At 40.1% G+C, this 20,942-nt stretch overlaps 2 protein-coding genes across 4 annotated transcripts in view; both read left to right on the top strand.

Annotated features, from left to right (window-relative positions):
* ZBTB41 (zinc finger and BTB domain containing 41) overlaps nt 1-5,475 on the top strand; it is an 18,549-nt gene extending 13,074 nt beyond the window's left edge. For both annotated transcript variants that reach the window (XM_042465549.1, XM_042465548.1), the window contains exons 9-11: nt 262-367; nt 1,385-1,473; nt 3,955-5,475. In XM_042465549.1, coding sequence (XP_042321483.1) covers nt 262-367; nt 1,385-1,473; nt 3,955-4,610 — 851 coding nt within the window. In that variant the 3' untranslated portion in view covers nt 4,611-5,475. The remainder of the gene's footprint in view (nt 1-261; nt 368-1,384; nt 1,474-3,954) is intronic.
* Nucleotides 5,476-12,861: 7,386 nt separating this feature from the next.
* Nucleotides 12,862-20,942, top strand: part of ASPM (assembly factor for spindle microtubules) — a 32,689-nt gene continuing 24,608 nt past the window's right edge. Inside the window, exons 1-6 of one of the 2 annotated variants that reach the window (XM_042465117.1) lie at nt 12,862-13,150; nt 15,205-15,348; nt 15,974-16,644; nt 16,675-17,264; nt 18,194-18,289; nt 19,746-19,892. In XM_042465117.1, the coding sequence (XP_042321051.1) occupies nt 12,872-13,150; nt 15,205-15,348; nt 15,974-16,644; nt 16,675-17,264; nt 18,194-18,289; nt 19,746-19,892 (1,927 nt within the window). In that variant the 5' untranslated portion in view covers nt 12,862-12,871. Of the gene's footprint in view, nt 13,151-15,204; nt 15,349-15,973; nt 17,265-18,193; nt 18,290-19,745; nt 19,893-20,942 lie in introns of both variants that reach the window. The other variant, XM_042465116.1, reaches the window with a different exon arrangement.

Raw genomic sequence — 20,942 nt, 5'->3', positions numbered from 1 at the left:
ATGATTTACAGCTGTATATGTGAACTATAGCTAGGTGTGGGTTCACATGCTTCCTTCTTTTTATATGGCAGTGGAAAAGATCAAAAGCATTTGTTTGTAAAATAAATACAGTTCTTAATTATGGACTCATCTGATTCAGCTCAAAGAGTATGAAAGTCCACATAATCCTTTGTGGTGTTACCTCAGTTTGTTGTCCTTCCTTACTTGAATTTGTTTTTTTCCATTAAAGCCAATTCAGATTGTGATGTTGGTTCTCTTTAGGTGAAAAGGCTCATCAGTGTGAGGAGTGTGGAAAATGTTTTGGTCGAAGAGATCACCTCACTGTTCATTATAAAAGTGTTCATCTGGGAGAAAAGGTGTGGCAAAAGTAAGGTTCATTCTAAAACATTCATATTTTCAGCAAATGTTGAGCTAGCTATTGTCTACAGTATGGCAATAGAAGAATAAGTATTCTTCCTTATACTCTCGTAACAGGTGAGACTTTGAAGATGTCACAGTTTGTTAAAGCTCATTTTCCCTTGATGTCCCCTCACTACACTGTATTATCACATCTACTCGCTGCTTTGACCATGTTTCTCCTCTTTTCTCCTCCCTTCGTTGGCTCCCCTTCTCCTTCCACATCCGGTACAAGCTTTTGTTGTTGACTTTCAAAGCCCTCCAGGGACTGGCCTCTCCTTACTTAACTGACCTTCTTTCTCTTTACATTCCTACTCGTACCCTCCGCTCTGGTAGTCAAGGTCTCCTGTCCCACCATAAGATTGACACTGCCCTGTCCCGGATTCGTCCCTTCTCACTTGCTGTCCCTGACTCCTGGAACCTTCTTCCCCCACATGCACACCTCATCACTTCTCTAACCTGTTTCAAAACTGAGTTAAAGACTATATTGTTTAGAGAAGCATTCCCAGGGGTGAGCCCCTCTCTGCCCCAGGATGCCTCGTTTTAACTATCCATTAAGAAGAAGAGCCTCCCCTCCAGTCCATCTCCCTTGGTCCAGGCCTCAGAGGTAGAGAAGAGCTGCTGGACCTGATCCCCTTCTCCACCACCATTCCCTTCTCCTTTTGTGCCGTGTCTTTTTAGATTGTAAGCCTGAGGGCAGGGAAACTTCTAATTAAAAAGATTATATGTACAGCACTGTGTAAATTTACAGCGCTTTCTAAATAAAGGTTAATAATAATATCCAGATCAGAAGACTGTTGTTATGTGTTAATTATAATCTTGAGATATTCACACCTGTAGAATACATTTTAGATCAGATAAATGGTGGGGGGGGGGGCATGTAAAAACTACTTTGGTACAGTTATATCATTCATGTAAACCTTGAAAATATTCTTGGAGAGACAGCCAATTTTCTGACTTAATTCTGTTTCTTTGTTTTTCTTTGAAGGTATAAAGCAACATTTCATCAATGTGAAGTCTGTAAGAAAGTTTTTAAAGGAAAATCAAGTTTAGAAATGCATTTTAGGACACATTCAGGTAAACAGCAAATTACTGTATACCAGTGGAATGATTTAAATATTTGATATTCTGTGATGCATAAAAGTAGCAAAAAGAACTGACAGCTCTTTTATTGGTCATGTTGATTTTACTTCCTTCATGACTATCTTTAACAACAAAGTCTGTGGTGGAAGATGAGCAAGTTTTATTCGGCATAGGTTTTTGTAGATTACAGCCTGTTGCATTAGAGGCATAGATTGTTGCCTTAGCTGGCAAATTATTGTACTTGATGGGGGAGTAAGAAAAATAAAATTAAAAGGTTAAAAACTATTGTTATTTCACTTGTGGTTAGTAACATAGAGTAGTGCTAGCAAAGACATCATGATATAAATAAGCATATTAATACACATATTGTAATGAGAGACATTCACCCATTCAGGTTACAAGAGTCAAGAGTTGAGCCACTCAAATACTTGTGGTTTGGGAGAATGTAATCATTAGAGCCAAGTGTAAATAGTAATAATTCTGTAAATAGTGGCTATTAAGAAAGAGTAGCTGGGTGATAATATTAAATATTGCTGTATTGCTGATTAATATATGTATTGAGATAAAATGCCTTGATTCCTGTTCAGGCCTTAGGAGATACTGTTAAAACTTCTTGATTATTGTTTGTTCGTCTCTTTTCAACTGTTGATATCTGCCTTTGAAATTCTTTTTTTAAGGGATGGCCACCTTGAGGTCAAGAACAGTATGTCTTGGGAGACTTAAGTGTTTTACCAGTTATTTATTTATTTATTTAATATGCCACCTGTCTCCTGAGATGGAAGCCAAAGTGGTTACCATTCATTTTTAAACACTGCCACTTCCAAAGTTTGGTGTGTGTTCACTGATTCTTTTGTATAGCTCCAAGGTGAGAATTGTACAGCCCTCCAGATGTACTGCTCACATTTCCTCGCACTTCTGATGGCTGTGCAGGCAAGGACTACTGGGATTTGCAGTACAACAATACCTGGAAAGTGCCATTATTCCCACTTAAGTGGAAATACTGGCCTTTTTATTCTAAGTAAAATACAGCAAACAATTACAGTGTGCCCGCACCATACACGGGCACACTATACGTGGCTTCCTGCTTATGCGGAAGCTGTGTGACGATAAAAAATGGCACACGCGTCTGCACACATGCACTGCCACTGCATGCATGCACCCCATTCTTTCCTATGGGGCGCAAGCATACACGGATTTTCCCTTATGCAGGGGGGTCCAGAATGGACCCCCCACGTAAGGAGAGGGCCCACTGTATTGGCCAATGGTAGCCTATGTCACATTCTGTCAAGATTAGCAGGAACACGAATCCCTGATGTTGGGACTTCCAATAGTGTTTGTAGACATGAATACAGACTTGGCATCTGGACTTGCTACAGGATCTGGCTTTTGTTTTTCCATCTCTTTCAGTGATGACATATATAAAACATCTCTCTGTGTGTATGTATGTATTGTTTATAATGTCATATATGGCATGAAACACTGCTGGCATGTGTTCTCAGAATTGAGTCTATATTCCCAGGCATCCAACCTGTGACAGCATCAATGTCCAGAAAAAATAAGGTTAAAATTACCTAGTTTTTGTATTTTGGACAGAAGATGCCCATTCTAGGTTCATGAGCCGTAGGTATAAAAGGGAATTCCTTTATCACATTTTGTGATTCTTTCCATTGGATTCTGAGGTTGAAGGATGGATTGTAAAGTACAATCTTGGAGACTTCTCTATCAGCATCCCATTCACAGTCCAACTTGTTCATGATGACTTGTCATAATGTTACTGCAATATTAGTGCAATGTCACATTTTTCTGTCACATATCATATCCCAATATCTAGCTATTGGAAGTGAGTTTAGACGATAGATGTGTGATAGTACGTTTGTATTCATTCCTGTGTCTAAACCCCTCATGTGGAAAGTAGTTTTGAGATTAATTTTCTAGGCCAGGAAGGAACTTTGAGCCTTCCAGCCTAATGTGATAGTTTCTATGGGAAGGACCGTCTAGATGTGGGTAGACATTAAATCTAACTTTAATGGACACTCTCCCCTTCCCAGGTGCTGGTTTGAGAAAGCATTGGCCAGGGAATTTTAACTTTTCGCAGAATTTTTTTTAATGAAGTTATATTTTTGTTTGGGATAAAAAAGCAGATTCTCACCAACACTCTATTTATGGCGATTTTGATTAATGTGATTATACAGACAGCTTACCAGTTGCTTTTTTTAAAAAATGAAATTAATTAGGTTTTTTTATTGTCTCTTTAAGTGACTGTAAACTTTAAATGGACTTCTCTGACATTTTCTTTTTAAAATCTATATTCCAGGCATTCTATGTTGTGTAAAAATTTCTTGTTAAATGTTATTAAATAAATAAAATAATAATAATTTCTTCATGCCACAAAGAAACTGAGATAAAGAACAATCTATATTATTTGTTCAGTAGGCAATATTTTTTTATTCTGCTAATACTGACTTTCCCACACAGGTGAAAAGCCATACAAATGTCAAATTTGTAGCCAGTCCTTCAGAATTAAGAAGACATTAACTAAACACATGGTTATTCATTCAGATGCTCGTCCTTTTAACTGTCAATACTGCAATGCAACATTTAAAAGGAAAGATAAACTGAAGTACCATACTGACCATGTTCATGGAGGAAAATCTGTAGAGGAATCTCCAAGCCCAGAGTCAGAGGAGAAAATTGTCTCTTTGCCAACCCAGTATACGCCTGATGACAAAGCTTTTCAAAGTGATTCTAAACCATTCATGGAACAGACCAAGCCTTACCAAGCAGAAACCAAAACAATGTTGCAGAATGTATCCCCAGACAATTGTGTTCCAGTAATGTTGATACCCGTACAAATGAATGAAACTCAGTCTGAACTTATACAGCATCCCGCCCCTGTTACATCTTCACCTAACAACGTTCTTCCTCCTCAGCCGCCTCCAGCAGACTATCGGCAAGCAACAGATCTGGCATTTCTAGAAAAATATACACTTACCCCACAGCCTGCAAATATAGTTCATCCTGTCAGATCCGAGCAAATATTGGATTCTAGAGAACAGTCTTATCTTGGAACTCTATTGGGTCTTGATTCAGCTTCTTCTGTACAGAATATTTCAAGTAATGAACAGTCATGATCATGTCTAACAGAATGGTGCATTCCAGGTGTTTTACTAATTCATGTTTATATCAGAAGGCTAATATGCCTGTTTCGTTTATTCTTTGGCCTCTTCAGTCATTTGAAAGCTGCTGAGCACAAAGAAAAAAGAGTGTTGTTTTTACTCAAACCATCATGGTTTTTTTAAAAAAATATATAAAGAATTTGTTTTTGTTTTTAAAGGAAGGCAATTGGAAAGGTACTAAAGTCAGGAATCTTCCTGTTTTATCTGGTTAATTGTGGATAACTCTTCACTTTTGTGTGTTTAATTTTTCTTGCATTTTTTTCAGGTATGGAAATTTTCTGAAAATCTTGAAGGTAAAAAACACACAATCTGTACACTGACAGTTAGTTCCAGTCCAAGTAAATTCCTTGTTGATCTGTAAAACTGTTGTTCTCTTACTATCAGAATTTGAGAAAAGACGATAAGGCTGCAGTCCTATTACATTAAGGTTAATCGAATTCAATCAGTAATGAGTGCAGGAGCAGGGAAGGCTACAAATGTGTGAATGGTTGACACATCCACCAGAAATCCATTATTTTAAAACATTATTTAATTCCCAGTCCATGAAGAAGGAGCCATCCAAGAAAGTGTTAATCCAGTCACTGCCCAGGCAAGGCAAGGAGGAATTGCATGTTAATTTTGAAGAGTATTTCCAATTGTATCCCTTGCTCCTCTTTTTTTTTTTTTTTTTTTTTTTTCTTTTTGCCTTGCTCACGAATGATCTTATACTTGGTCTTCCACTTTCACTTGGCTTTGCTTAACTGTTTTCCTCCATCTACCCTGCTATTTTTCCCTTCTGTCTGCTTTGCCTTTTAAAAAATAAAACATTGTTATCACTCCCCCCCCCCATCATGTCTTTCCTTTTTTGTGTCATTATTTTCTGTGGTGGGGGTGGGAAGTGGGGAAAGCAACAACAAAAGCTAAGGACACTTCTGGCCCCAAGAAGTCCCTCTGTGAAGCATGTGAGGGTTGTCCAGAGTGCTCTTAACAGAACCCTGTGAGAGCTATATAGACACCCACTCATCCATAACGACCCCCTTCCTCCAGTATCTGCCCCCTCCAGAGTTGCACTGCTGTTTAGTAGCTTGGATTTTCTGGGAAGGAAATAAACCGTATTGGAACTGAAATTATCCTCTGACCTTGCTGAGGTGGTTGATGTTGATTTATTGTCCCAAATGGCACATACCCTGATAGCACCTCTACTGCTGTTAACACAAAGAGTCATAAGGAGCCATAGATATAGAATAGGAGGCAGCCCTTAATTCTGTGGTATTTGACATACTTTAATGTCTTGCAAAGGAGATTCAACACTTAAAGACTAAAGAGTAGAGGGCAGACACTTCTTTCAAACACTCCCATGAAACCTCAGGCCCTATCTATTTACACATCTTCCATGGCATCTCTTATTGCTAGAGAGACTGTGCTGTGGGTCCAAGATGTATTTGAAAACTAGGACCAAGATGCAAAATGGTTACAGAAAGTCTTATGAAAAAACCTGTAAGTCCTTAGCCTTGGTAGCTGATGCTGCCAGAGATTCCTTGACCTTTTCCACTTACAGCCACAAGTGTAGTCAGAAACTCCCATTGGCTTTGACAGTGGATTGCAGGCATGCAGTCCAGATCTTATTTGGCCACAGTCCCTTTCAAGGGAAATCTCTGTGTTGGTAAGAAACCGCTTAAGGACTTAGGCCTGTTACAGACTGCCAAAATAAAGCTGCTTCAGGTCTCTTCGGAGGTATGCTATTTAAATGATGCATGAGTCCTAAGAGTCCAGAGGTCACACCAAAGCCACACTCCATTCCTAAGCACTGGAGTGCAGCTTTGGTGCAGCTTCCAGACTCATAGGACGCATGCATTATTGAAACACCATACCTCCAAAGTGACCTGAAGCACCTCTATTTTGGCCTGTCTGTATAGGGCCAATGATAAAGAAAAGACTATGCCTTCTACACCAAAAAAGGATCCAAAGTGGCAGGGTAAACAGTCCCAAACTTTTTATCCCTTCCACACATTCTCCCATTCAAGAGACTTCAGTTCTTTCAAACTCATCTTGTCTAGGCCTTAGATATCTATGGGTAGGGTGCATGACTCCTTCATGGGCTGAGAATAACACATTGGGGAACTTACTGTAAGGGTCCATTCTAGCCAAATAAAAGAAGCCATCCACCCCACCTATTTTTCCTTGTTTCTGAGGGTTCTTTCTGTTCTCTCTTTTCCTTTTTCTTGGCTTGTGAAGGAACTGAGGAGAAGCTAGGGATCCAATAGAAAATAGTCTTCAAAAATAACACTGTTATTCCTTGCCTTGCCTGGGTGGAGATCAAAATGAAACTGTTTCTTGGATGGTGTCTTCTTGGCTAGAATGGATCTTCAGGGCAAGTTCCTCAATGTGCCATTTCTTGCTTGTTACATTTAGTCTTTTTCAGTTTCTGGAAGAGCTTCAAAAATGATAATATACTGGAGGTCATTACGTTATATATTCATTATAAGTCTAGAAATTTTGGTCAAATTGACCCAAAAAATCTGGGTTGACTTATTCACAGGTCAGTGTAAGCACTGTACTTTAACTCTTACCAAGAAAGGAACCTTCCCCTTCTCTGAGTAGAGTGGTGAAAGGTGAAAGCTCAGTCCGTCCTGGGAAATTGTAACAGAAGTACTTAGCTCCTCTACTCTCTCTGCCATGTTGCTACTTCTCACCTTGTATGCCTGGGTTGAAAAATGGTTGCAATGGCAGCTCCTTGGCCCTTAAGGGAGCACTGAGGAAATCAAGCTTTGAAGGATGTGAATAAGATCCATTTGTCTCTGTTTGTCAGCTCTTCTGGGACAGGCAAAGTTATCATATTAAAGTTAAAAGCTACCATCACTGCTAATGTATTCACCATTTTCTTTGCTTTGTCTTTACATCCTTTTTGATGTACACATTTTCTTAGACCCACCCAAGCCTGTTCATCTCCCCCACAACCACCATTTACCATAGTTCGCTCCTTATCCATACAACCTTTAGAGTGAGTGAACACAAACAGTTATGCCTGCCAGATTTTTGTTCTTTGGCATCACTTTCCTTTGCTTCATCCTTTACATCCCTTTGTAGAATTCAGTATTTCTGACTCTACCCTGCTATTGGGCTCTTAGAACAGAATACAAGCAGAAGAAGACCCAGATTAATAGAAGTACTGATTTATTGCACCACACTTTTAGCCGCCACACTTTGTTATGTGCCCCTAAATTTTATCCTGTACATCATAGGACATATCAAAATCCATAATTTTTGCCCCCAAATATACCCTCAACTTATACATGAGGCTGACTTATACACAAGTAATATACACAGAATATTTATCAGTAATTTTTCCAAGTGAAAGTCTTTGTCTAAAAGCAGACTGAAAAATGAGTTGAAACATTGGCTCAACTCCTGTTCTTTGTGCACCACACTAGTGATTGCACTTTTCTGGGGTATGCAGGAAGGTGACAAAATCTACAAGGTGTAGCTTACTTGTTCCATGTTTTATGTCAGGGCTGTTATGTATGTGTTCCTTTTCCTCCTGGTGCTATTATCTACACTGACATAGTTATAATGTACCAACAGAATTCCAGACATTAATTTTAACTAGCTTTATTGTTTGTATGATGTAAAATCATCTGGAAAACCAGAGTAGGTTGGATAATGTATGTGGATATTTGAGGATAAAAGGCTGATGGAATGATGAATGATACTTTCTTCCAGTGATAACTTCAAAGGTCTATAACTAGAGTGTAACAGTGAACAGTGACCAAATTATCAATGGGGAATTTAATTAGCTCAAGGTCACAAGAGGAGGCCTGTTACTACACCTCAGGGATCGCCCCTTCGATCTGTATACCAGGAACTGGAAATCCAGAAATGAGGCAGAGGCTCTAAGTACAAGCAATGTCTCTTTTATTGGAAACAGGGATTGAAACACACACAGGCACATACACACATGCATTCATAGAAGGAAATAATGTGATAGATGTGGGAAAGATATTAGGCTTTTCTCATGGAAATACGCACCTGATGTAGAGGTTCTCTCTTGGAAAGTCCAATTTGTGTGAGAGTTTCTAAGTCTGCTTAATATTTAAGGTTTACCAGACCAGGTCAGAGAGACTCTGACTTCAAACTGACATAGATGTTGGCTGCAAACGACCTGAGACAGGCCATTGGCTGAGAGTGGCTGGCAGCAGCCAGTGGCTGGTAGCAGCCCATCCCTAAATTTAGGAGACCTTTTAAGGGTTTAATAGGGTCTCTAGACAAAGGGCAATCAAAGGAAACTGTTTAAAGTGTATTTCACATCTTAGGTCCATGTTTTGATCTCATCAAATGTTTCTGCCAGAGTAGGGACCCAAATGGCCATGCAAATGTCAGTCCTTTGATTCAAATGGTTCCCCCTCAAACACAAGAGAAACACTTCCTTAAGACATCTGCCTGATAGCATTTTTAAGGCAGCTCCTGGCATGATCTCACCCATCTTCAGAGCTGGGAAAGGAAATTCGTTTATATATCAAAACCCATGGCTTCCCTTTGTTTCAGTGGGAACCTGTTATTTTCAGATCCCATGCTAGGGCCATACAGCTACTCAGGTCAAGATGTACTTTTGATATCAAGGTGCAGGTCAGAGGTTATCATTTGGATATATTAAAAAGGTGCAGATCAATGCCTATCAAGAGCGCAGTACCTAGTCATTGTCATGGATACGTTGAGGTAGTGTATGGGGAGAGTATGGGCCTCCAAATGTTTCTGAACTGCGAATATCAGCAGTCCTAGCCAACATAACCAAAGATAAAGTTTGATGGAATTGCAGTCGTATCATCTGAAAGGCTGCACTTTGCCCATCTTGATGTAGATGAAAATAAGCTGCTTCCTTGTTGTTGTTTGAAATATATTATAATAACATTCTTCAGTTGCCCTGCTTCCATATGTGATGTTTAAAACCAAAATGAAAGCATTCTGCCCCTCAAAAGTATTGATTGCAGAATCCCAAGAAAATGAAATCTTTCTTTTTGCCTTGCTAAATGGCTAGTCAGTGTGTACAGAAATTAGTACAGCCTTGGTTTTTCTTTGTGATCTCTGTGATTCACACATTTTGCATCAGAACAAAACCATGATGGGAACATTCCTGAGCTGCATTTTAAGACTGTGAAAAAACTACTTTAAAATCAAGATTTGCATTAAATTCATTCACTTTAATAAAGAAGATCAAAGTGAAAGGTTTAACAAAGCAACTCTACTTGGAAGTCATGTTGACCAGATTCAGTGTGACTGACCTCTGAACATACCTGTTTAGGACTGTATGGCTGGGCAGACCTAACACTCACTTGTTAATCTGAACAGTGTCCAAAATTTTAAAACAATGTTTAGATCATATTTAAAAATGCATACCATTTCTAGTGCTACTGAGAACTGTCTGGAATCCTGCAAAACTTTTGTCAAGCCAAAACACACATGCCACCTCCATGCAGTTACTTTAGCTAGTTGTGTTAAGAACCTAAAGTGTTTCCTTCTTTGTGAAGAAAGATTGGTACTATAAATGTAGTACTTGATACCTCATTACAGTATTTTCCTTAATAAAAATAATAACTTCCATAAACTTAGGCAGCAGAGCCAAAAATTAGCTTGATCATGGGAAGTCTCTTTTTCATGTCTGTACACTGTGTTCAAACGGTTCTTATCCAGTTGGTCTATAGTTCTTTAGTGAGCATTAGGCAAATTTAAAAATTGTATCCAAAATGTGGAGGATTTTTTCTGTTACAGACTACCAAAATAAAGCTGCTTTGGGTCTCTTTGGAGGTATGCTGTTTAAATGATGCATGGGTCCTAAGAGTCCGGAGGTCGCGCCAAAGCCACACTCCATTCCTAAGCACTGGAGTGTAGCTTTGGTGCAGCTTCCGGATTCTTAGGATGCATGCATCATTTAAACAGCATACCTCCAAAGAGACCCGAAGCAGCTTTATTTTGGCAGTCTGTAACAGGCCTTAGTGTTTCCCTAAATACCCCAAAGAGGGTTGTTAGCTGTTGGGTAGTGCTACAACATGTAGCATTGAAGATATCTATCGAATTGGTCCTCAAAAGCACAAACTTGATTAATGGCTGTTCCGCTTAAGTTTGTAAAAGAGGTAGGAGCATGTGTAGCAGCAACGGGGACAAATTACCTCAGAATGGTACTGCTGACATGGAAGTATATTGGATGAGACAAGACAATAGCTTTGATTGGATTCAGACTCCATCATATTTAAAGTACAGTCACCCCTCCGTTCTTGCAGACTTGAGATCCACAGACTTGAATATTCGAGGGGCCACCTCTGTTATTTTCAATGGGGCATGCCCCCATGGTGTGCGCTTGCGGTCTCATGCCCCATCTAAGTCTATGGGGCTTGAATATTGGCGAGTCTCCTTTTTTGCAGGGGGGGGGGATCTGGTATGGATCCCCTGCGAAAACTGAAGGCCAACTGTAGTTTAATTGAAATCCGTAGCAGTGAAGTCAATCATCATGGTCCCACTTACTTCAGCATTTTCTGTGTATACTATTTTTGCATACTCTGGCTGCCTTTTCATACTCTAAAATAGGGGAGGGCAGTTGTCGTCCTCTGGATGATGTTGGTATACAGCTCCTCAGTCCTAACCACCATAGACAGTAATGAGGAATTATGGGTACTGTAGTACAATGCAGTCCAACATCTAGAGGCCTACACCTTGCCCACCCCAGCAATAGAAAGTAAGCTATAGTGCCTCATATTCCGTTATGTGTTATCAATGTATCCAGTAAAAGGGAACGCAAGATCTTGAGGCAACTTACTTTTAATCGTTTGTGGGTTGTGCTTCAAGCACACATTCGATGTTAAACTGCAACCAACTGGACAGCAGCAGCAATACTATCTTTTAAATGTGGAATACATGTGTTGGTCATTTTAAAATAAATCTTATTTACAATCGATCATAAAATCAAAAACAACCCTTGTGGCTTTGTTGAATTTTGCAGAACGTTTACCACCATATTTCCACATTACTCTCTCTAGTCCCCTTCAATGAACTGCATGTATTTCCCATTTGTCTCCTAATCAGGTTTGCAGACTTTTTTGGACAGTGCTGCCTACGAAGAAGAACAGGCTTACGCTTGTATGATAGACACTGATGTTCTGCTGCAGATGGTGATGTGGCGGGTATTTGAAATACTACAGATGCAGAAATGCAGGTGCGTTGAGGTTGTGAGGGTGACAAGTGCTAGAATAACGCAGTGGACCATAACATCCTCTAGGTGAGAGCATACATACATTGGCACCTAGTCTGGCTAAGCAAGGTGGAAATTAAGACACATGGGCAGCGCTAGTGTGTGAGAATACATGGGAGACGGTCTCAGACTTGCTTTGCTGTTTTGATTCCTGAACCATTTCCAGATGTTGCCATGCTACTCCATCTTCCTTCTTCTTCAGCACAAGCCTCTTGCACTCCTTCTGTATTTTGACATGATGGCAGTGTGCTCTGTGCTCCTCCACAAGCGTGACCTCTAGATACTTCACACTGTAACTCTTGTCATCCCCAATCATGGCGGAAGATGGTGCTGAAGCCCAAAAAACATCTGGAGGAAAGCTAGGTAGTTTCAAATCCGGCCGCTGTTGCATTTCGGGGTTTGTAGTTCAGCGAGGCTTAAGAGCTCTCCGGCTGAACGTTCCAAAATGCCTCCTTCGTAAACTACAAGTCCCAGAATGCAACAGGAGCATTGAAAAGCGACCTTGCCCTTGACCCGCAGCCCCGCCCACACCGCGCCGAGTTTGAAAGCAAGCCCTGGCTCGCTATTGGCTGGAGGTGGGGAAGGCCTGCAAGTCACCATTGAGCCTTCCATTCGCCGATTGGAGGAAGAGCCCCGTGCGACGATTGGCTGCGGGCCCGTGACGTCCCCGGTTCTGATTGGCCGCGGCGCTTAGTTTGAATGCGGGAGTGACATTTGGGGCGAGTGCGAGAGCAGGGCGATGGCAGCGCTGAGGGGAAGAGCGCTTTGCAAAAAGGGGCGGGGCCACGGAGGGGCGGGGCTATAAGAGTTGCCCAAGGAAAGGTCGCTGGTCGCGATTGGTTGAGCCTTCCGTTCTCCGATTGGAGGAAGAGCCCTCTGCGACGATTGGCTGCGGGTCCGTGACGTCCCCGCTCCTGATTGGCCGCGGCGCTGGGTTTGAATGTGGGAACGGCGGTTGATGGCGAGTGTGTTGTCACTCAGTGAGGGGGAAAGCGGCGCGATGGCTGCGCTGAGGGGACAGCAGCGGAGACGTCGCTGGGCCGTCAAAGGGGAAGAGGAAGGCGAAGAGGAGGAGGAGGGCCCCTCGGTGCTGTCGCTCAGCCACTTCTCCCGGCCGCCCTTCCTCAGCTTCGGCCGCGTCCCAGTCGGCACCGCCTGCCTCCGCCGCCTGGCCGTGGAGAACCCCAACGCCGAGCCCGTCAGCCTGGCCCTCCACCGCCCTCCGCCCGCCGAGAAGGGCTTCGCCCTGGAGCAGACACACAGCCAACGCCTCCTGCAGGTGCTGCCTCCACACTGGAGGGAGAACCCGGTTTGGCACCGCTTTCCCTGCCTCCCCGACTCAAGGCTATGGAAGAACCCTGGGAGCTGGGCTTTGTTGCGTATATACCTAGACATAGGCCCTTGGTTTAGACGGTGCCTTACCTCTGGGGTCATTTTCTTTTCAATATAGGCTTATATTTATTGAGGGGGGAGAGGGTAGGTCTTAAAATGGGGAACCGTTCTTGTCAAACAGAAGCTGTCGTTGTTGTTGTTGTTGTTGTTGTTGTTGTGTGACAGTGCAGTTAATCATGGTTAAGAGGTACTATAATATACTACAATGTTGTATCACACACACACATACACACATATGCTAGGGTCTGTCAGTCAGAAGTGACTTTAAGATGCATGACAACAACAACAAATATATATTTATATATAGTGTGTATGTAAATACACACACACACTCCTATGTGTGTGTATGTGATTAAATATTGCGCAATACCATAGATATTTGTTAGCTATGGTTAACTGTACAGTTCCAATATGGCCCATTGTGGCAGCAGCGTACTCCTTAGAGACTGGTTTAACTATTTAATCCTTGACTTTCATTTTCCAAATACAATGATAACAATGACGTTTATTTCTAACCCGGATCGAGGTGGAAGAACAACAACAGACCAACCGACATGTGTCAGTTGGGACATGAAACTGAAACGTAAAGGTAAAGGTGGTCCCTTGACATGAATGTCTGGTTGTAACCGACTGTAGGGGGCAGCGCTCATCTCTGTTTCTAAGCCAAAAGGCCAGCGTTGTCTGATTGCTGCTCTGGTGGCCAAGTGGCCAGTGTGGCTGCACCAAATGCTGTTGCCTTCCCACCAAAGTGGTACCTATTTATATACTTGCCTTTGCATGGTTTCCAACTGCTAGGTTGGCACAAGCTGGGACTAGTGACAGCTCACCCATCATGCAGCACCTGGGCCTCGAAATGCCAACCTTATGATCTTCCGATCATCAGAACTGGCGTCTTAACCACTAAGCCACTGCATCCCATAGTTAAAACATACATCAGTTTAAAAGAACAAACAAGACACATACGTATTAGAACAAATCTACATTTAAAATTTACAGGTTTAACTCAGTTTCTGACAGTAAGTATCCGCATATGGTAGAATGTATGCTCTGTTGTAAGACCTGATAGTGAGGAGTGGTAGTAATCCCATTTTTACTATTGGGGGGGGGGGGGTATCTGCATAAAAAATGGCCTGAGGGATGACAGACTTTGGAGTCTTGGGACCACAGAGAGTGTTGTCTCTGAGATTTCTTGTTATGTGCCATGGAATTGACATTAGTGGGTCCTATGAATGAGAGGACTCCAAGAGCCCCATCACAACTGCCCTCCCCAGGTCTTGTGAACCTGAAATGTGGCATCCCTCTTTTCCTACTACCTTCCACTTACTATCATTTTCTGAATGAGCCGTGTTGGCCCGTGATGTGTCCAAAGTATAAAACCCTCATTTCAGTAATCTTGTCTTCTGATGAGGATTAAGGCTTGAGTTGCCCTAAAACCCATTTGTTTGTCTCTTTAGTAGAAATCTTCTCTAACACCACATTTCAGATGGGAGCTCTGAAATCTGTAGTATAAATGAGTAGCATTTTTTCTTGTTGAGCTCTGGATTAACTAAAGTGCTGTTGTTGAGTTACTTCTGCTAGTTTAGAGCACAGCCATCTGGTTCAAGGTGAGATCCTGATCTTGATATTATGAATCTGTTAATGACTAGCCCCTCCACAGCTGTATGTTTCCCATGGTACTTTTCTGTCCACTGCTAAACCTTATCTGTGTAAGGACAACATTATGATGGTGACGTATACTTTCATACATGCTTATCCTGCTCATATTTTCTTTGACTGGATAGCGGTGTGACTATTAAAGCTGTTCAGGCATCGGGCACAGTGTATAAATAAATGCAAAAGGTTTGGTCTGTGATGTTGTCTATGGATGCATTATTCTGCAGAAGTCTGCACTCCAACAAATAAAGTTCCTGACTGAAGCTTCATTCTTTTTTTCTTTTGAAGCCTGGAGAGAGAATATTCATTTCAATAACATGGACACCATTGGAAGGTGGCAAAATTCGGGAGCTTATAACATTTGTTGTAAATGGTGTTGTCAAACATCAAGCAGTTCTTTTGGGAACCGCTGAGCAGCCCATTAAGAAAAAGGTAAGATTTTAAGTCATTATTCACTATTCTGTTTCAGTTTGCAAAGTCTCTGTCTGGTTGTATATAATTCCACAGGAGATTTAAAAGCTCCTTTCTGTCAGTTTTAGGTGAGTTGTCTTGTACAGTGAATTTCCTGAAGCTGCAGAACACAAACTCTGGTGTGGTTTTGTCATGACCTCAGCACAAGCTATGTTAAAATATGTTGCCTGGGCTTGGTGTCATTGTATTGTGTCCATCAGGAATATTTGTGTGCCTGCTACGACTTTGTATCTGCAGGACCGGTACTTGTGGTTTCACTTGTATACTTCCCTTGGTTTAAGCAACCTGGAACTTGTCAAATGCTCCGAACTCTGCAGAAATTTAAAACAGGCAGCATGGCTACATATGCGGAGATTTCTGTACGAATTCTGATCATTGGGTGTTTTGGGCCGGAGTGGTACTAATTGCACCCAGTCTTTGTGTTTATTCTCTTTTACTTTATAAGATTGCATCAAAACTGATGGAAGAAATGTAACAATGATTGCTAAGCAATATTATTTACAGAGGAAGAGTAAAGCTCCACACAGCTGTTCGGAGTGCTTGATATGTGTGTATTGATAATTGTTTGTATTGGTATTATTTTCAGAAACGTCTCTGGGATACTATTAAAAAGAGAACTCCTTTGCAACAGTCGCGATGCAAGAAAAAACTACCCATCATCAAAAATGTTAATAAAACATTACAGATGTCACAAAAAACAGATGGAGCTAGAAGCCCACTCCAGTCCTGTGAGAACCTGGAAATGAACAAAGATACCACATCACCCAATGGGGATTCCCTAATCGTCTTGGAAAACAATCTCTCTCTCTCTCCCATTAATCCCATCCTTCAAGAAAACCAGCATGTCAGTTACACTCCTTTCTCACTGAGAAGATCAACTACATGTTCAGTTATTGGGACAGCATCATGTGACGAATTACTAAAGGATGTAAAAGAAACTTGTACTGTTAACCCACTCTGTGATTATCTTGTAGAAACTAAATTGAAAAGTCCACCTCATATTAGCTCAACAGAAGAACAAAATTCTAACACAAATTTAGTTTGCACTCCAGAGCAAAATCAGTATGTTTCTTTAAAATATAGGAGAATTTTAAGCCCTGATTCTTTTGTGAACAACAGCTATGAACTTACTGAGGAACTTTGTGTGGGTGCAACAGCACCAATTCTTTCACCCGATCAATTTTTAAAAGAAAATCAAATAGCTATTCAACCCCTTTTGCAAGTACATAAATCTGTGCCCCCTTCATCAAATGTCAAGTCTTGTATGTCAGGTCCTACCTTACCAAAACAGACGGAAAAGACAAAAGCAGTATTTTTTCCTGTGGAACCTCATTTTTCAAACAGTGCCTTTAATGATATAAAAGACAGAAAGTATGCTTTACAAACTGTCACCAAGGTCAGGAAAACAGGGAAAGATCAGACTTCCTGCCTCCAGAAAGAAAAGACTAAAAAAAAGCCAGTGCTTTCCAACACAGTTACCAAAAGTAAGCCAAATCTGGCTGAGAGAAAAGAAGCAGTGTGCCCAAAATCTAGAAAATGCCTTTCTAATGCAATACAGGAATGTGTGGATATTGCTCCTGAAAGTGCAAAACTGGAAATGCTGCGAAGGCTTCCAGTTATAGAACCCATCTCAGGTGAAATTAGGAGCAGCGATTTAAAAGCCACTTCTGCTCAATTGGAATCAGTTTCGTGTGGTCGTAAAAGAAAAAGTGGAGAATATATGACAGTCACTGATAATGGAAATGAAGCATATGAGGGGGAAATTGAAAGGAAAAAAATCCAGAGAGTTTGTGTAGAAAAGGAAATCCAGTCTGCTTTGAAAATACCAGTTCCCAAATCTGTGAACAGGGAGAGACAAAGACCGAAACAGAGACCGGGTAAGTTAGCTTTGTTTCTGGTTTCTTTTGATACATTAAAATGTTTGACGATACATTAAAATGTTTGACATTGTATATTGCCTGGGGTTAGCGTCATTGTACTGTGTCCAACAGAAGTATTTGTGTGCATCGTATGACTGTATCTGCAAGACTGGTACTCACGGTTTCACTTACCCATGTCTGAAAAAATACATTCTAGGTCCTCAAGCACAATTCTATAATAAGCTTATGCCAGAAGTAATTCATTTCTATAGGGTTCATTATTACCCACAGTTACATGTTTTCCCAAGAAGTCTGGCAACGTATCCCCTGTTGATACGGGAGTTATATTTTTCATATATTCTTTCCTCCAAACAATTGCCATTTAGAGGTTCAGTATCCCTTATCTGGAAATACACCAAAATCCAAAACTTTTTGAGCGCTGACATGACAGGCTTCAATTTTGGATTTGGATTTAGGAATGCAAGTCTTTGTATTTGTGAGATGGGTAGCTGGACAGATCTAGTGATCTGGAAAATAGAGGGAATCTAAGTGTAGTGTTTGTCGTGAAAGCACACCTCTTTCCATTTAAATAAGGAGCTTCTGCAGATAAACTGGAGTTGAGGTGAAATCATTTGAAACATTTGTGCCATTGTTTAGCAAAGACCCTGTCATGGTGACCTACGGTGTTCCTATCACACTAATGTCTCTTAAACATTAGAGAAGAACTGCATAACTAGGGAGAATGTCCAAGCGAATACAGGATGGAGTAGAGAAGCACTGAAAGTTTATGGGCTCTTGGAACTGGGAAACTTTTTTTAAGGAAGATGGTGATAGAATTATGGTTTATTTGCATGATTTATTTGTCTTTGGTATTATTTTTTGTTTAGTGTTCTGATCTGAACAGTATTCATGTTTCTAATTACAGTTTTCATATTTCCAATTTTCAGATTCCTTATCTCAAAAATTCAGAACTGTTAGAAGAACTAGAAGCGTAGTCCCTATTGCACAGTCTCAACTGACCTTTGTGATACCTTTAAAAACAGGTGACACTGAAGTCTTGATGCTTTGTGTTTTCCAGGAGAAAGAAAACATTATTTGTATAAGTTAAAATTCTACACATTTGCTGGATTTTATCTGAGTTAAAGAAGTGAGTGTGTCTATTTTCTGACACACTATTGTATTAAAAAGTAAAGTTTTGTAGGATAATATTGTTCAATTCATAATTGATAAAATGTGTATGATATCGAGTTTTTGCTTCTGTTTCATGAGGTGTCTTTGGAGGTACATATTATATTTGATGATTAAAATTGGCTGCGGTTTTTGCAATACTGACCTAGTATTTCATAAGTTATATTTTTATTCAGTTTTCAAACACTTTACGCTTAGTAAACTACCATTAAGACTAACATTGCTTTATACCTCAGTGATACTGACCTAGGGAATTTATTGACTGATCACATTTAAGTCTATCATAATACTCCGTCTACAAAGCTAGTATAATGAGATTATGGTATTTTCCATAATACTACCTCTCCTAACATTTTCCTTTTCCTATCTCCTTGAGTAATTAAGGCATTTTGGAGACTGAGGGTTAGCAATTCAGGAGGCTCAAGATGGAATCTTTGAAAAGGACCTCAGTTTTAATTTATCCATCTCTAATGTAACGGCATATACACTTATCAGTGTAGACACATACAGAGTAAGCAAAAAAATGATGGCTGCTCTATCTTTGTAGAGGTGGGATGCAGTTGAAATCAAGATATATTGAAAGGAAATACAGTAAAAAAAAAATTAGATGCTGTTGGCCATACAGTGGTTTGCAACTTTTGGTCTTCCAGATGTTTGGGACCTCAGTTCTCAGAGACTATAGCCAGGATTTCATGGAAACCCAAACCATCTGTAGGACCAAAGGTTTAGAATTACTGCATAAGATAAAATGAGAGAGGGACAAATCTGAGTTGCCAGAGGGAGGACACAGGATGCAAATTTACTGATATGAAAACTCAGGTACAGGTTGAGTCTCCCTTATCCGAAATTCCAAAATCCAAAATGCAAAATTGTCTACATGGGTTGCTGAGATAATGACACCTTTGTTTTTTGATGGTTTAATGTGTACAAACTTTGTTACATGCACAAAATTATTAAAAGTATTATGTACAAAATTATCTTCAGGCTATGTGTATAAGGTGTATACAAAACATAAATTAATTTAATATTTAGATTTGTTTCCCATCTACAAGGTATCTTATTATGTATATGCAAATATTACAGAACTGAAAAAACTCCAAAATCCAAAATACTCTGGTCCCAACCATTTAAAATAAAGGAGACTCAAGCTGTAATATAGCTCTTTGATGGTTTTCATCAGTGTCCCACAGTTTGATTGTTTCTAACCTGAATTTGTTGTCTTTGATTGGGCACCGAAATATCTGACATTGTAGGACTGAGAATGTAGTGTTTTATGGAGAAAATTAATGGAACTTGTAATTATTTTAAAAGATATTCCTAGACATCCAATGCCTTTTGTGGCCAAGAACATGTTTTTTGATGAACGCTGGAAAGAGAAACAACAACGAGGCTTTACTTGGTGGCTGAATTTTGTACTTACTCCTGATGACTTCACTGTGAAAACAGACATTTCACAAGGTAAAACTAGTATGCAGAGTCTTAAAAGTTTTAGAAAGTATTTATTTACAAGCATTGCTCAACTTGTATCAGTCATGTGTGTGCATACATCTGTGTACCTAGAACCTTTCTAGTAAAAGACTCCCCTTTCATGAATCAGCTGGGGAGCTCTCTTTCTACGTCTTACTTCCCTTGAAGTGCCTGCCAAAGGGAAATTCCCTGGCCCTATCCCTAATAAGATTCTAATTACATATGAAGACTTTTAAAAATTCCAATAAGCAGTTGACCAGCTGGATATATTATATTTATTTTTCTTTGATGCATATTTGGAATTTATTTATGGAATGATTATCTGCTGCTTCTTGACATTTTTGTTGAAGTTTTGCTTCTAGCTATTTCTAAGAAATTGTGTGAGCTGCATTTAGAATTGACTGATTTTTATTTTTGAAGAAAATTACAAAGCAGACAATATACAATATTGTAAATTCCATGATATATTTAATATGAGAAAATTCAAGATCAACAGAGATTACAGTGCCAGATTACAGTATTACTTTTGTATGTAGTAGCTGGATGGAAAGGAAAGCATCTGCTGCCATGTAAGTAATTGCATGGTAAATCAAGGGAACATCTAGTCATAGATGAGATTTCAACTTGCATTAAGGTGATATGCCCCTAAATTTATTTGGTGTCTTTGTATATTATTTTGTAAAAAAAAAAAAAAACCCCGGTTTTTCAGGTATAGAATTGGCAGAAGTAATGTACAGAGAAGCTTTGCACCCAGTTTTAAATGTTTACTGATATAGACTGGCATCCACATTGCAGAAATAATCCAGTTTGATACCATGTTAACTGCCATGGCTCAGTGCTATGAGATTTGGGGAATTGTAGTTTGTTTGTTGCACTAGAGTTCTCTGACAAAGAAGGCTAAATGTCTCAAAAAACAACAATTCTCAGAAATCCATAGCATTGAACCATGGCAGTTAAAGTGGTGTCAGACTGGATTGTTCTTGTGGTGTGGATGCAGCCAGTGAATAGGAGGAGGAAAGAGAAACACAAAAACAGATATTC

This window comes from Sceloporus undulatus, chromosome 4 (genome assembly GCF_019175285.1).
Source record: "Sceloporus undulatus isolate JIND9_A2432 ecotype Alabama chromosome 4, SceUnd_v1.1, whole genome shotgun sequence".
NCBI classification, from domain to species: Eukaryota; Metazoa; Chordata; class Lepidosauria; order Squamata; family Phrynosomatidae; genus Sceloporus; species Sceloporus undulatus.
This window is presented reverse-complemented; position numbering and strand designations above follow the sequence as displayed.